Source organism: Ranitomeya imitator, chromosome 3, assembly GCF_032444005.1.
Source record: "Ranitomeya imitator isolate aRanImi1 chromosome 3, aRanImi1.pri, whole genome shotgun sequence".
NCBI classification, from domain to species: domain Eukaryota; kingdom Metazoa; phylum Chordata; class Amphibia; order Anura; family Dendrobatidae; genus Ranitomeya; species Ranitomeya imitator.
This window is the reverse complement of record NC_091284.1, coordinates 585,450,420-585,467,233: the sequence shown is the minus strand read 5'-3', so window position 1 is coordinate 585,467,233 and position 16,814 is coordinate 585,450,420. Positions and strand designations below refer to the sequence as shown.

The window sequence follows — 16,814 nt, the reverse complement described above, 5'->3', positions numbered from 1 at the left end:
GTGGATCATTAATAGCCACGCACTGGGTTGGCTGTGCCCTGTGAACCCCTGCAATACAGAGAAAAGACTACAGTCTCAGAGGCTGGGGACTGCAGGGGCAACAGGGAGATTTAGATCACCCCTTTCTCAGTACCTCTCTTTCCTGCCCCATACTTACCCAACACCTTCCGAATCAAGGGACATACACGCACATACAACGCCGCAGTGCGTGGAAACATAAGTGTCATATCTTTGTGCCCCTGGCGGTTTGGGGTTACGAAGAGGGGCTATACCTTTTCTGTTCATACTCATTGAGACGGAGAGAGTGCACTGGACTAACAGCAATACAGCGACACCTAGTGTATAACCCAGGACCTGGCATCTAATCTTGTATTGCATAACAGAGAAATTCTGTGGTACTGCTGCGCCACCTAGTGGTGACATAAAAAACTTTCAATATATTTTTCTTCTTAAATGAGCAATATAGACGGCCTGGTGACAATCTTTTTCTTTACTAAAACTATGACAATGTTCAGCTTCCTTTAGCCACACTCACAGTTATGCTGATCTAAACGCAATACTGGCGCACAGGTGGTGAATTTTAAAGCAAGCGCTATATTCAGTTATAATGGTTAAAATTAATAAAGAGCGCAACAAGTCTTCTCTCCCTGCTATGAAACAAGATAAACAAAGTGACATGGAAAAATTCCTAAAACACAAGCCTTCGCTGGTCCGATCTGCTCACAAGACCTCTTGCTCTAACACCAAGTCAGATGACGCTGTCGACGATTTGGACTCTAGCGATGAAGCTTCAGGAAGTGACACCACCCAGATAGACTCTGGAGGAATCTCAAAATCCTTCCTCAAAAAGGCATTAATCCAAGCAATGAAACCATTGATAGCAGAAGTTTCTGGCCTACGAGAGGACATTCAACAAATTGGCAATAGGGTCGAATCCCTAGAAACCACTCAGCCCTCTCTTATAAATCACTCTAACAAAATAAAAGACCACCTGGACTTCCACAAATCCCAACTAAATATGGCATCCCTAGCTTTAGAGGATCAAGAAAACCGGAGTCGCCGGAAAAATATTAGAATTAAGGGGATACCCGAGAGCGTCTCTAACGAGATACTTGAAAAATCAACCAGAGAAATATTTGCTTCCCTACTGCCTCAGGAACGATGTGACCAAATGGTCATTGAGAGGATACATCGCTCGCTTAGGCCCAAACCTAAACCCTCGGACCCCCCAAGGGATGTGATATGTGGTCTCCTGAGTTACTTGGATACCTCGGCAATCCTAAACGCCTCCAGAGATAATAAAAACTTATCCTATGAAGGTTCATCAATCCAGCTATATCAGGACCTTGCTCCGTCGACTCTCGCCAAACGTAGAGTCTTGAAACCTCTTCTTGACACACTACGTACAAATAAGATACTATATAAATGGTTATTTCCTTTCGGCCTAGCTGTGCATGATAGAGGAAAGCAGGCCATAATCCGTCATCCAGATGACCTCGCCAAAGTTTGGTCCACATTTGGCATTGATGCGGTGGATGTCCCTTCTTGGCTGCCTTTGGATATGACACTAAATACCCCTTCTAATCTTCACCCCTTACCGGATCATGGCGAGTGGTCCCTAGCCAAGAGGTCTGCATCTCCGAAGCAGGGCAGGTCTGGATCTAAAAAGAAACCACCTCCTTGAGTCACCTACGTGACGCTATTCCTTTTTGCCTTTGATCGACGGATGGACCTGGTTTATCTGTTGTGTCCGGTCCGGATATTACTTAAAATTCGTTTGGCTAATGGAATTTTTTCCTTTTTCTTTTCACGTTGCCTTTATTACAAATTTTATAAGTAGTAAATGTTCATATTCTGCTTACCACTTGTGCGCCTGCAATGGACTGTCCTGTCTGTCTGGGAAGGATGCTAGGGGCCTCGGCCTCTGCCACAGACGGGATTTTTGTTGGATTTATGTTATACTTCTTTCTCAAAAATGTTCTTATTGCATTTATGGTTCTGTTTGTTCAGTACACGTGCACAGATGACACTCTACTTTCCTTTATAACCAATGACCGGTAGCGTTTCAGAGTCAGCCACTGTGGTAGTGGCTTCATATAATGTGAAGGGCATGCGCTCACCAAGGAAAAGAGGGCAATTGTTAAGATTTTTGCAATCCAAAAATTCTAGTATCGCATTTTTCCAAGAAACCCACTTCAAAAAAGATAGGACCCCTGATATGTCAAGAACACAATTCCCTACATGGTACCATAGTACTGGCACCACAGCCTCGAGAGGAGTCAGTATAGCCTTCAAAAGAAATATTCCTTTTACCTTGAAAGACACCCTATCAGATGCCGACGGGAGATACATAATGATAAAGGGATTATTAGCCAATACGAAGGTTACCTTTTGCAATATCTACTCCCCAAACCAAAACAAAATTAGCTGGCTATGCCAGGTATTAAATACCCTTAGATTATTTAAAGAAGGGATTATAATCTTAGGTGGGGATTTCAATGTTACTTTTAACCCAGCAATAGATTCCTCATCAGGGAAATCCTCCATATCACAAAAAGCTCTAAGAAAATTACATAACTTACAATCTTTAAACTTAATTGACCCATGGAGAACACTATACCCGACGACTAAAGACTTCACTTTCTTCTCCTCACCCCATAATAACTATCACAGACTAGACTACCTTTTAACCCAGTCTTGCCACCTTCAACTAGTGAAATCCGCAAAAATTGACGTCATATCCCTTTCAGATCATGCCCCGATTTTCTTGGAGATGAACATTAAATCACTCCCACTCACTTCATTTACTTGGACACTAAATGAAACCCTTCTCGGTACCAGCTCCTATGTGACTAGATTCTCTACTTCAATTAATCTCTTTTTTAAGGAGAACTGTCTCCCGGGCTCCCCCATGCCTTTGGTTTGGGAAACACACAAAGCGGTCCTAAGAGGAGAATTTATAGCCTTGGGCTCATATCTGAAAAAAGAACGGTCCAAAGAGGTAGTGGCTATCCTACGTCAGATTAATTCTGTGGAAAGGACGCACAAACGCTCTCAGTCAGATAAAGCCCAGATAGAACTCATTTCACTCAGAAGATCCCTGAAAGATCTTTTGAACATACACTCCGCTAAGATATACATGAGAAGCCAACAGAAGTTTTACCTTCACGGCAACAGAGGGAGCAAACTCATGACTTCTCTTCTGAGAAAGCGTGGTGGGCGTACTTTCATCGCACAATTGAAAGGTGTAGGTGGCCCAACTATTTCTGAGACCAAGGACATCGCTAAAGAATTCAAACACTTCTACGAGAATCTTTATAATTTGGAGGTTCTGGAGGACATGGGAGAGCCCGGGGCAGCCTTGGAAAAAATAGATGCATTTCTTTCCTCTTTGAGACTCCCCTCATTGTCTTCAGACGCTATCTCTTGCTTAACAGCCCCAATTACCCCTGAGGAGGTTTTGGAGACTCTGTCTAGTGTTCCCAATGGTAAAGCTCCGGGTCCTGATGGCCTCCCTATCACCTACTATAAGAAATTAATAAAATCCCTTATGCCCCACATAGTTACATTATTCAATTCTTTTTTGACGGGACAATCCCCACCGAAACAAGCTTTAGAAGCTTATATCACAGTTTTACCAAAAGAAGGGAAAGATCCCAATCTTTGCTCTAGCTATAGGCCTATTTCTCTCCTTAATACAGATATGAAACTATGGGCTAAACTTCTGGCGACTAGACTAGGTAATATACTCCCCAGAATAATTCACTCGGACCAGGCGGGCTTTGTGCGTGGGAGAGAGGGGAGGGACAATTCGGCTAAAGCTCTCCAATCCATAATGTATGCTAGAAGGCGGAATTTGCCGCTTACTCTCCTGTCTACCGATGCCGAGAAGGCGTTTGATAGGGTGAGTTGGAGATATATGGAGAGGGTTCTACATAGGTTTGGCTTTCCCCCCCAGTTTATTACAGCGGTCTTTTCCCTGTACTCCTTTCCCACTGCCAGAGTCCGGGTGAATGGTGTTCTATCTGACGTTTTTAATATTAATAATGGTACCAGGCAGGGATGCCCCCTGTCCCCTTCCTTGTTTGTGCTAGTTATCGAAACTCTTATACAAAGAGTCAGACAGGAGGTCCAGGTTCAGGGATTGCGGATAGGTAGATTAGAGATAAAAACATTGGCATTCGCGGATGACCTACTTTTCCTGATTTCTAACCCTTTTAAAGCATTCCCCATTATCCTCAATATACTTAACCATTTTGGCAAACTTTCAAATTTTAAAATTAATAATACCAAATCGGAAGCGCTTAATATTACTTTATCGGCCACTCAACTCACCAATCTACAAAAACTAACCCCCTTCTCCTGGTCCACATCCTCCATAAAGTATTTAGGTATCTGGATCACTAGAGACCCCAAGGACCTATTTGAATCTAACTTTTCCCCTCTAATAAAAAAACTAGAAGCACTGATGCAATCATATAGTCTTCCCACTTTATCATGGATAGGACGTATCAACGTATTTAAAACATACCTTATGCCTATTCTATTATATTCTATGAGCATGGTGCCCATTCGCCTTCCCCTCACATTCTTCAAAAAAATAAAGTCTTTAACAATTAAATTTATATGGAGAAATAAACCAGCTAGGTTACCCTTTAAATTACTAGCATGTCCCACCCCTTGTGGAGGTTTGGGATTACCTGACCCCTACGTATATTATAAAGCTATACACCTAAGTAGATGGCTGAGAATTGTAATTGGCCTGGAAAGGGGTACGTTAGACATGTTGGATGTGGCTTTACTGGACAGCGGGGGAATCCCACTCTTATGGTCGCGCTCGAAACCAGCGACTTCTTTGGGCCTGGATGAAATAACTCTAGCTACCCTACACGTTAGACGAACAGTTCTGAATGAACTTCCACCAGATTCGTTCCCATCATCCTTAACCCCTATCGAAGCCATTCCCTACCTGGTCGATCCTGATTTCAAGGACTCATACAATTTATGGTCAAAGCTCCCTAGGGATTCTCTCACTAGCTTCTATGAAGGTAAAATTCTTAAAAACAACATCTGGCCTAGCAATGCCAAGAAGTTCCCAAAAAATTTTTTGCAAGACCATCACACTAAACGTATTCTTAAGGAATTTAGAGAGCGTTTCCCACAAAGGTCAAATTGGTCATGGTTAGACCTCATGATTAAAACGGGCTCAGATAGATACAAAATTATATCTCGCTCGTATTCCCAACTTGTTACTCCCCCTCAACCCTTTAAACCATCCTTTGTTTACTCTTGGGAATCTGAACTTAATTTTATCTTTTCAGACGATCAGATCTCAAAGATATTGAAGTTTGCCAGGGGGTTCTCTAGATGCATCCTGCTGCAGGAAAATGCATATAAGATATTAACCAGATGGCATTTGACACCGGTGAAGCTCCAACATTTAGGCTTATCGGATTCTGACTTGTGCTGGCGTTGCCGGGTTGCCCAGGGGAACCATGCACACATATTTTGGGAATGCAGTATGATTAAAGATTTCTGGGAGGGAGTAAATTCAACACTTAAAAAGCTAAAACTAATTAAATCTAACCTACTAGCGGTCGAAGCCATTCTCTCATGCCTGACAAGCAACTTCAAACCTACTAGGCACGGTCTCCTACCCTTAATGCTCAGTGCGGCAAAACACTTGATAACCATTCACTGGAAGAGTGTGTCCCCTCCAACACTAGGTGAATGGTTTAACAAAATTGACCATATTTATAGACTGGAGGAACTATCGAGTTGGGAAGCGCATGCCCATGATCGTTTTGCTTCAAACTGGCTTCCATGGAGAAGATTTCGTTCAGCTGCTCCTTAATATTGCTACTAATGTCTTCTTAATAACGAGAATTTATGCTACCGTACTGTTTGTTTTTTAGTGCTATAACCACGTGTACTTGAACTGTTATGTTCACTGCTCCCCCATCCCCCTTTTTCCCTATTTTATCCCTTCTAACTATTATTCCTCAAACCATCCCTCCCCCCTCCTTTCCCAACCCTTCCTTCCTTACCCCCCATTTCCCTTTCCTCTCCTACCATTTTCTAAAGTTGGTGGCCTGGATTCGATTGCTGCCATTGTTAAAACAGTTATGTTTTATTTACTTATCCTAACATTACATGTATGTAACGTTTCCAGCCTCTACCTTAAATAAAGAATTTACAAAAAAAAAAATGCAATAATAGGCGATCAAAAGAACATATCTGCACCAAAATGGTATCATTAAAAATGTCAGCTCGGCACACAAAAAATAAGTCCTCACCTGACCCCAGACAACGAAAAATAGGGAGCGTTAACGGAAAATTGCATGATTTTTTTTTTTTTTTTTTTTGCAAAGTTTGGATTTTTTTTTTTCACCACTTAGACACCAAACATGTCTAGGTTCTCTTTTATCTATGAACTCGTAATGACCTGGAGATTCATAATGGCAGGTCAGTTTTAGCATTTAGTGAACCTAGCAAAAAAGCCAAACAAAAAACCAATGTGGGATTGCACTTTTTTTGCAATTTCACTGCACTTGGAATTTTTTTCCTGTTTTCTAGTACACGACATGCTAAAACCAATGATGTCGTTCAAAAGTACAACTCGTCCCGCAAAAAATAAGCCCTCACATAGTTGACTGAAAAATAAATAAGTTATGGCTCTGGGAAAGAGGGGAGCGGAAAACGAACACAGAAAAACTGAAAATCCCAAAAGGTCATGAAGGGGTTAATGACCAGGCCAATTTTTACAATTCTGACCACTGTCCCTTTATGATTTTATAACTCTGGAACGCTTTAACGAATCCTGCTGATTCTGAGACTTTTTTTGTGACATATTGTATTACTTGTTAGTGGTAAAATGTCTTCGATATTACTAAAATAATTAGAATTGAGAGTCCTCAGTGGCTGACGCCATTTAATGGCTAACTGAAAAGATGGTAACAAATTGCAAGCTTTCGAGACTACACAGGTCTCTTCATCAGGCAAAGACTAAAAGAAATTCTGAAGAATCACATATTTATGCACAACACAACACAGAAAAAAAAAACACAAAAACCATGAATAAGACAGGTGACATGAAACAGAATTACCATGAGTGATAAACAGTTATGTCCATAAATATTGGGCCAGTTCTTAGATAAGGAATGTTTTATTGTCCTCTGATTGGGGTCTGGTTCTGTTGTGATGACCCCTCATATTCTGAGGAGCAAGTTTCTTAGTTGATGTAAAAAGACATCTAAAAGACATCTAAAAAGAGTCTGGGAATATAAACTGAAGACGACCTTTGACAGCCTTAGTGGAGGAATGAATGTGTCACATGGATTTATGTCTTTTTACATCAACTAAGGAACTTGCCCGTCAGACTATGAGGGGTCATCACAACAGATCACAAGTAGCTTTAAATTTGCATAAAAAAAAGCTGCAAAAAAACGGCATGTGAACATAGCTCAAGGATCATTAAAGGTAATCTGTTATCACGTTTAGCTACCCTATCTGAAAACAGCATTATTCAGGGGCAAAGACCTTGATTCCTGTGGTGTCTCTTACTTTCTTGGGTGCTGCATTTTTGATTATAAACGGTTTTCTCTAATGCAGATCTACAAGTTCTCTGAATGCCGAGCTCTGTATAACCCCACTCACACCACTGATTGTCAGCTGTATGTGTACACTGTGCACAGGCAGAAAGCTGCCAGTAAGTGAGTGAGGCTGCGTTATACAGTACTCATGAATATGGAAGACTACATGGAAGCAAGTTTACTAGTGATAATCTCCTGCTGATAGAACAGTGATTTTATAAAAACTACAGCAAGAAGCACAGCAAGTGTCATATCACCGGAATCAGTGTCTCGGTCTCTACACAATGCTGCTCTCAGATTAAGTGATAAAAATCTGGTGACTGATTCCCTTTAAATTTTTGTGTGCAACATGGAATTTATATACACATATGGTCAAAATTGTTGGTACCCCTAGTTTAATGATGGAAAAAAACACAATGGTCATAGAAATAACTTGAATCTGACAAAAGTAATAACTAAAAAAATCTATGATAATGAAATGAAAGTCAGACATTGCTTTTCAACCATTCTTCCACAGAATTTAAAAAAAATAAAGCTCATGAAATAGGACAGGACAGAAATGATAGTACTCCTGAAAATAATGTGACAAAAGGGACATGTTAAATCAAGGTGTGTCCACTAAGTAGCATCACGGGTGTCTACAATCTTGGAATCAGTGAGTGGATCTGTATAAAGGGCTACAGATACTCACTGGGCCTGTGTATAGGGCTACAGATACTCACTGGGCCTGTATATAGGGCTACAGATACTCACTGTGCTGTTTGGTGACATGGTGTGCATCACACGCAACATGGACCAGAGGAAGAGAAGGAAAGCGTTGTCTCAGGAGATTAGAAAGAAAACTATAGACAAACATGTTAAAGGTAAAAGTTATAAGACCATCTCCAAGCAGCTTGATGTTCCTGTGACTACAGTTGCACATATTATTCAGAAATTTAAGATCCATGGGACTGTAGCCAACCTCATTGGACGTGGTTGCAGGGGGGAAATTGAGGACAAATCAAAGATGCGGATAATATGAATGGTAACATAAGAGCCCAGAAAAACTTTCTAAACAGAATAAAGGTGAACTTCAAGCTCAAGAAACATCAGTGTCAGATCGGACCATCCGTCGTTGTATGAGCCAAAGTGGACATCATGGGAGACGACCAAGGAGGACACCATTGTTGAAAAAAAAACAAAAAAGCCAGACTGGAATTTGCCAAACTACATGTTGACAAGCCACATAGCTTCTGTAAGATTTTCCTATGGACAGATTAGACAAAAATGGAACTTTTTGGCAAGGCACATCAGCTCTATGTTCACAGGTGGAAAAATGAAGCATATCAAGAAAAGAACACGGTACCTACTGTGAAACATGGAGGAGGCTCTTATGTTCTGGGGCTGATTTGCTGCATCTGGCACAGGGTGTCTAGAATCTGTACAGGGTACAATGAAATCTCAAGAATATAAAGGGATTCTATAGAGAAATGTGCTGCCCAACGTCAGAAAGCTTGGTCTCAATCGGAGGTCATGGTCAGGTCTTGAAACAGGATAGTGACCCAAAACACACAAATAAAAACACCCAAGAATGGCTAAGAGGAAAACATTGGACTATTCTGAAGTGGCCTTCTAGGAGCCCTGACCTAAACTATTGAGCATCTTTGGAAATAGCTGAAACATGTCGTCTGGAAAAGGCAACCTTCAATTACGAAACAACTGGAGCAGTTTGCTGTTGAGGAGTGGGCCAAAATACCTGTCGAGAAGTGCAGAAGTCTCATTGACCGTTACAGGAATCGTTTGATTGCAGTGATTGCCTCAAAAGGTTGTGCAGCGAAATATTAAGTTAAGGATACCATCATTTCTGTCCAGGCCTATATCATGAGTTTTATTTTTTCTTAATTCTGTGTAAGTATCATAGATTTTATTTATTATTACTTTTGTCAGATTCAAGTTATTTCTGTAACTATTGTGCTTTTTCTGTCATTAAAAGAGGGTTACCAACAATTTTGACCACGTGTGTATACTAATAGGTCTCAGGCTTATTGGACATTCTATGCTTTTTCCTATCAAATCTACTCTTCTGCATTTGCCCCCAACTTTCCCATGCAGCACTTATCCCTAAAATAAATAAAAGAAGACAAGAAATCCACAAGAATAGCCAACAGATGACTCTTGTCCTATATGGCTTCTTATATATAGTAGGGTTTTAAGGATTTTATGTGAAAATAGTTTTGCAACTCTCTCATATTTTCTTTCTTATTTGTCTTCAAGATCTCCACTTGCTGTCATTCTCTTTTTTGCCATGCTTCTGAGAAACAAATTCTAAGAAAAATGCATGGCTGTACTTCATGTTCTTCGCAAAAATGGCCACAACAATACAGAAAAATGTGGAACTAATGCTTTGCTTCTAAAACTTCTGATTTATTAATATCTGCACTTTTTCATGTTTTGGCTGGAAAAAAAAATCATTAAAATGCTTAACAGCTCTCTGAGCAGGACCGGGTAAGGATGAGCGTTCAGCTTCTAGACATGAAATATTACTATTTCCATTTATTCACAACAAGCAGAGTTCTTGGAATTGCTGCAGGATGGACACAAAATATACTTGTAAAATTAATTTACAAGAGGTTTTCTTATTACTAAACTTGATGGCTTAGGCTACGTTCACATTTGCGGCTTTGGACGCAGCGTCGTGGACGCAACGCACGAAAGACGCAATTAGAACGCATGCATTTTTGACGCATGCGTTCAACCCTTTTTTACCATATAGGGTCTTTTCATTTTTTATTTTTTTTAAAGTAAAGAACGCATGCGTCCTACAACGCACAACAACGCAAGTACTTGCGTCTTCTGCGTTGCCAATACACTTCAATTTGCTTAGACGACGCAAATACAACGCAAGTGCGACGCAAGCGTTTTTTAAAAATTTTGGACGCAGAAAAAATGCAACATGTTGCGTTTGCAACGCACTGCCAGGTGCGTCGAAAGGACGCATGCGTCGCAAAATGCACCGAAACGCATGAAAACGAACGCACATGCGTCCCCAATGTTAAAGATAGGGAAGCATGACGCGTGCGTTGTTTTGCGGCGACGCCGCTGCGTCCAAAGCCGCAAATGTGAACGTAGCCTTATCTCACAGATGTGATGGCAACGCACCTTTAAGCTCCATTTCCATCAGTGCTCTTTAACCCAATTAAAGGTTATCAATTAAGGATGGTGGTAGCAAGTAGTTCCTACACAGCGGTATAAATGTACAGCTGCCATCCTGCAGCAACAGCAGGTTATGAAGCTGATGCTGATCCTGACGCTTTAATCCCTTAGATGCCGCATCTCATAGCAACTGCAGCACCTAAGTGGTTTTAGCGAGAGGCAAGGCTTCCAAAGTATCATTTCCAAACAGAATCCTATTTATACAATTGTTTTTGATAAGTTAGTTCGTATGCTGAAAACTTACCAATAAGAAAGCCACCAGTCTTGTAAAACATATGTAACCTAAAGGCAGACATACAATACAATGTATCATCAGTAATATAGCCAAATCTAAAACAATAATAGATTGTTCCATTATGCGATTTACAACAAACAAATATTTCAGTTATATCATGTGAAGTTCTTGTATAAATGTGGCATAACATTTTTCCATTGGCTACAATACATTTTTCTAACTATAAGGCCACGTTCACACGTTCAGTATTTTACATCAGTATTTGTAAGCCAAAACCAGGAGTGGAACAATTAGAGGAAAAGTATAATAGAAACATATGCACCACTTCTGTATTTATCACCCACTCCTGGTTTTGGCTCACAAATACTGATGTAAAATACTGATCAAATACTCAAAGTGTGCAAGTGGCTTTATAAAGATATCGGGAAACAGAAAAAGGATGATGCTGGAAGAGGAAAAAAAAAATGTTTCTATCTGTCCAGTCTCCAAGAGACACAGTGTTCTTTGCTGGTTGTATGTTCTTATGAGGAGAGGATCAAGAATAAAACAAAATGTGGCAGTCGTAAGACTAAAACCACCAAAAGGGCATGACCTCCTGGTAACATTTCCATAGGTGCCATTTACCCTCTTTAAAAGCCAGAAAACAACATACCTGCGCTAAGATGTTCAGCAGAAAAAGGATAAATAGCATAAAGTAGCTGGATCCAGATAGGAAGTATTTCTTGTACACTTTGAAACCAACAGTTCCCTCAGAGCGAATCTCCTCCTGAACTGCCGTCAGAACAGGCTCCGTCTAATGTAATCAAGAAAAGACTAAAGTGAAAAGACACCAACATTTTGGCAGGATTGAAATGCAATGATACCACATTACAACTGTGTAGGCCTCAGAACTACAACACAAAGGCAGAACGAGCAATTCTTTGCTTACTGGCAGGGCATCTGTGGCCCCCTCCTTCTGTGACTGTGCAGAGGAGTCTTGGGACCAGACTGATGACTGGGAGAAGGTTCGGTTCCTGGAGGGCTTTATTAGTTGTCCATCTTGGGTTGGGGACTGCTCTTCTTCTCCACTTTTCAGTAACGATGCAAAATCAATGCCCGACTGTAGAAGTTCTGGAAATGTTCCCTTTCCAACCATCTGACCCTTGTGTTAGGCAAGAAAATACAATTTCAATGTTTTCTGTTAAATTGAGAGAATTTATTTTAATATATTTTGACTTCTTAGGCTACGTTCCCATGATCTGGAATGAGCAACGCTTTGGAAGCGGCATATTTTCGCTGCAGCCTATTGATCACAGGTAAATTTGCATTTATTCATTGAACCATGGGAGTTTACCCAACTCAATACATTTTATGGATTGCATCTCTCTTGCTGAGACTAGTGTCTTCGCAAGAGAAATTGACATGCTGTGGTCCTGAAAGGCGTGCTGCATGGCAGTGTCCACAGGTGATAAGCAGGCGCACATACACACATAGTGGACATGGGATTTCTCCCATCACTATGCTGTAACATCTGGACACTGCATAAGAAGGGAACATCAAAACCGCAGCAATTCCTGAACGTGGGAACATACCCTAAAGGTATGTCCACATGTAGCATCTCCACCATGGCCTTTCTGCAACAAGTTACTGGATATTATTGGGGGGAAAAATAAGACTGCAGATGGCCCACACACTTCATCTGTTGCTCTGCAAATTGTGAAATACATAGGCTTTACATAAAATTTCCATCCACAGCACTCATCAATGATCGTTGAAGGTATTTTTCACAGCATGTGCATTACATTTCTCACAATGCTGGTACCCTAAAAAAAGGCAGATTTTCCGCAAGCAAATACACAACAGAAAATCCATTGCATTTTAACAAAAATGTTCACAAACAGGTGCACATGCTTAAACGGTTGCTATAGCTCTAAGAGAAATCACAATCAATCTGTAGATGTACATGCAATACTTTACATTGCATCTTTGGCTGTGATTTTTTTTGCATGTTCAGTACATCTCAAAATATATTCAGTAAATAGAACAAGAACAGAGATGAAGTTAAACAGATTAAGAGAGAAAAGAGGAACAAAAGGAAAAAAAAAAGACAATTTTTTTTTTTTGGAGAGGCTCATGCACTTAATCGTGTTCTGGGTCGGTGCTGTGTAGATTGATAATGTGGCGTCAACACACTGCTATGTACCTCTTTTATGATGAGAATCTGCTTGGCTGCACTGAGATACTGGAGTTGATGGGTCACCAAGATGCATAACTTTTTGCGTAGAGCTTGGCAGATGCACCTGAGAAGGCAAAACTCTTATGTCATTATTTCAACAATTACAACAAGTACATGACATTTTTCACCAATTGTATTAAGCAATTGGGTTCCTCATAGATTGTAAGCATGTGAGCAGGACCCTCACTCCTCTTGGTATCGATTTTGATCTATGTGTTATTGTTATGCTGTAATGTCTATTGTCTGTACAAGTGCCCTCTAGAATGTAAAGTGCTGCGGAATATGTTGGCGCTATAGAAATAAAATTATTATCAGGTTGCTCCTCTTCTTTGCCTTGTTCATTCTATTCTTCCGACCATGATGTCTTTTTCTAATTATTGCGGTCTTCGTATGCTGTGTCCAAAGTAGGCAAGTCATAGCTTGGTGATCCTTGCTTGGAGTGACATGTCTGACTTGATTTGTCCAAAATTGATTCGTTTTTCTTGCAATCTTACATCCTTCTCCAGAACCACATTTCAACGGCATCGATTCTTCTGTCTTGTTTTTTTACTGTCCAGATTTCACATCCATATATTATATGATGTAAATGCTGATGCTCTTCTGAATCTGGAATTGTTTTTCCTTTATTCCTGTGCCTTTCTGTTCCAGAGACATGGCCCTCTTTTTCCTATATTTAAATCTAGCTTGGTTACCAAATGGTTGTGGTCTTTAACTCTTCAGGAACAATTCAAAGTAAAGAAATAAAGTGGTACGCACATTCAGCTCTAAACGCCTATCCCGCCTTCTGTTGACTGGAATTGCGTTCTGTGCCACAGCGGATTTCGGGTGCTCATTCAGGAAAAAAGAGAGTGCAAACATCGATAAAGTCCAAAGAAGGAAACGCACTCACCGTCCGTGAAAAATGGCCAATCTTTATTGTGACTTTACATAAAATTAGCAAGGCATAGCAGGGAGAGCCTGTGGTTCCAAGAGACGACGGCCGTTTCGCGCTCCTGCGCTTCTACGGGTCCCGTAGAAGCGCAGGAGTGCGAAACAGCCGTCGTCTCTTGGAACCACAGGTTCTCCCTGCTATGCCTTGCTAATTTTATGTAAAGCCACAATAAAGATTGGCCATTTTTCACAGACGGTGAGTGCTTTTCCTTCTTTGGACTTTATCGATGTTTAACTCTTCAGGAACACTCACTGTTGGATAAATAGACTAGATTTATATACAGGTAAGTAAGGGCCAAAAGGAACAGAAAGGGGCAGGAACCAAAAATAAAGAAAGCCAAGTTCAGTGGAACAGCATTACAACATGTAAAAATGATTATATATTGTGATGCAGTGACCCGTTACAGGTAGGGGGCGTTGCATGGTCTCTTCAGAATATACACGGAGGCATATTGAGGCCATAAGAAGGCATGGCAGTCGTGGGTATAACTGTGGTGATGAGACAAAGTCCGGCAGGATTGTAAATGGCCGGTATGTGTTGCAGAGGAAGTCTGCGCGGTAAGCCTGTAGTATCGTTGTTCTGGGACCTGTAGTGCCACAAGTATTTGTATAGTTTATAGAGGGAGGCTTACTGGGCTAGTTTGAAAAGCTGGGTGGGTCGAACTAGCCACACACACCTCCTACCTGTGGGGGTGGTTACAGCTTCATAATATGGCCAGAGTGTGGGTCACATGATTGAGAGTGTTCGGACCTACATGGTCTGTACTGTAGGTCCTGAAAGTGGTCAGGTCTGTGTTGGAAGCTCCTGTGAGTAGAGACTTCCTGGAAGCACCTGGAGAGATTGTGGACCTGGACGGTCTGTGTTGGAAGCTCCTGTGAGTGTTGACTTCCTGGAAGCACCTGGAGAGACCGTGGACCTGGACGGTCTGTGTTGGAAGCTCCTGTGAGTGGAGACTTCCTGGAAGCACCTGGTGAGACCATGTACCTGCAGAGCTGGGGCGGCTTCTGTTTTGGCGAAGCCAGGACTGACAAGGAGACGGCGTTAGGAGTGGAGCTCCTGGAAGGTAACCCCGGACAAGGGGATTGTAATATACAGCAGAGAGGTTTATCTGCTGCATGAACAGACTGGCGGTCGTGATATGTTCATGGATGTAATGAAATGGACTTTATGTTATGTGGTTTATGCTGTATAAATAAACCAAATAGACTGTTTTTGTGAGAAAACCATGCCTGAGTGCTTGAATCCCGTGCCAAGCGAGTTTCCTCAACTCACAATATATTTAATCCAAGTGACAAATCCTCGTTAAAAACTCCAATTTCTCACTTAACCTCAAAACAATATTGAATCATGCTTGGAAAACCCTTAACAGACACCTTAAATTTACAGTAATGCAGAAGTAAAGTTCCTGCAATCCAGACACAGGAGGGGTCCCGGGGGAGATAATACTACATCTTTAGGCTTAGGGTATGCAGTGAACAGAAGTATCAGCATTGCTAATGCTTCTCTAAGACCTGGGGATCGCATGATCGCTTGGTGTCTGCTTAGCATTGTATAGCTGTTGGGCCACAGCAGAGCCAGATCAGTATTACAGTGGTGTGAAGAATAACAGTAGAACGTTTTCCCCTCTACCGAGGACCCTATAGATGCTCCAGGTACAGTGGAAAAAATGATCAATAAAGGGAAAAAAAGTTTATCAGAGATCTTTTATTATCTCCTGTGGGACAAATTAAGTAATAAGTAAATACATATAATCAAACATTTGGGGGGAAAAAAATAAAACAAATGTAATAACTTAAGTCCCTATAGAAAAAAATACATACCGTATTTTTCGCTTTGTAAGACACACCTGATTAGAAGACGAACCCCCAAATTTGGTGAAGAAAAAGAGAAAAAAAATAATTTTTTATGTTAAATGGGAGTCTGTCTTATAATGCCAGTGTCCGTCTTACAAATCATATGTCCCTTATCCTGGTATCTATATAACCCCCCTCCTTGTGCTAGCACATGCCCCCTTGTGCTGTTGGCAGGGACATGCCCCCCTGTGGTGCTGGCAGGCACATGCCCCCCTGGTCACTATATGCCCCCGTGCTGCTGGCAGACACATGCCCCCCCTGGGTCACTATATGCCCCCTGTGCTGGCAGGCATATGCCCTCTTGGTCACAATATGTCCCCTTGTGCTGTTGGCAGGGACATGCCCCCCTGTGGTGCTGGCAGGCAGATGCCCCCCTGGATCATTATATGACCCCTGTGCTACTGGCAGACATATGCCCCTCTGGGTCACTATATGCCCCCCAGTGCTGGCAGGGACATGCCCCGTGCTGCCGGCAGGCACATGCAACCCAGTCACAATATGCCCCCCTGTGCTGCTGACAGGTACAGCCACCCCGGTCACTATAGGCCCCACGTGCTGCTGGCAGACACATGCCCCCTTCCCCCCCCCCCCCCCGTGCTGCTGGCAGACACATGCCCCCCCCCCCCCCCCGTGCTGCTGGCAGACACATGCCCCCCCCCCCCAGTGCTGCTGGCAGACACGTGCCCCCCCCCCCCCCCCGTGCTGCTGGCAGACACATGCCCTCCCCCGTGCTGCTGGCAGACACATGCCCCCATGCTGCTGGCGGACACATGCCCCTCCGTGCTGCTGGCAGACA

General features: G+C 42.0%; 1 protein-coding gene across 2 annotated transcripts in view; it reads right to left on the bottom strand.

The window, feature by feature from the left end:
* Nucleotides 1–16,814, bottom strand: part of ABCC4 (ATP binding cassette subfamily C member 4 (PEL blood group)) — a 440,057-nt gene that overhangs the window by 229,268 nt on the left and 193,975 nt on the right. For both annotated transcript variants that reach the window (XM_069758043.1, XM_069758042.1), the window contains exons 14-17: nucleotides 13,202–13,298; nucleotides 11,948–12,160; nucleotides 11,672–11,812; nucleotides 11,029–11,066 (exon numbers count right to left, since the gene is read on the bottom strand). In XM_069758043.1, the coding sequence (XP_069614144.1) occupies nucleotides 11,029–11,066; nucleotides 11,672–11,812; nucleotides 11,948–12,160; nucleotides 13,202–13,298 (489 nt within the window). The remainder of the gene's footprint in view (nucleotides 1–11,028; nucleotides 11,067–11,671; nucleotides 11,813–11,947; nucleotides 12,161–13,201; nucleotides 13,299–16,814) is intronic.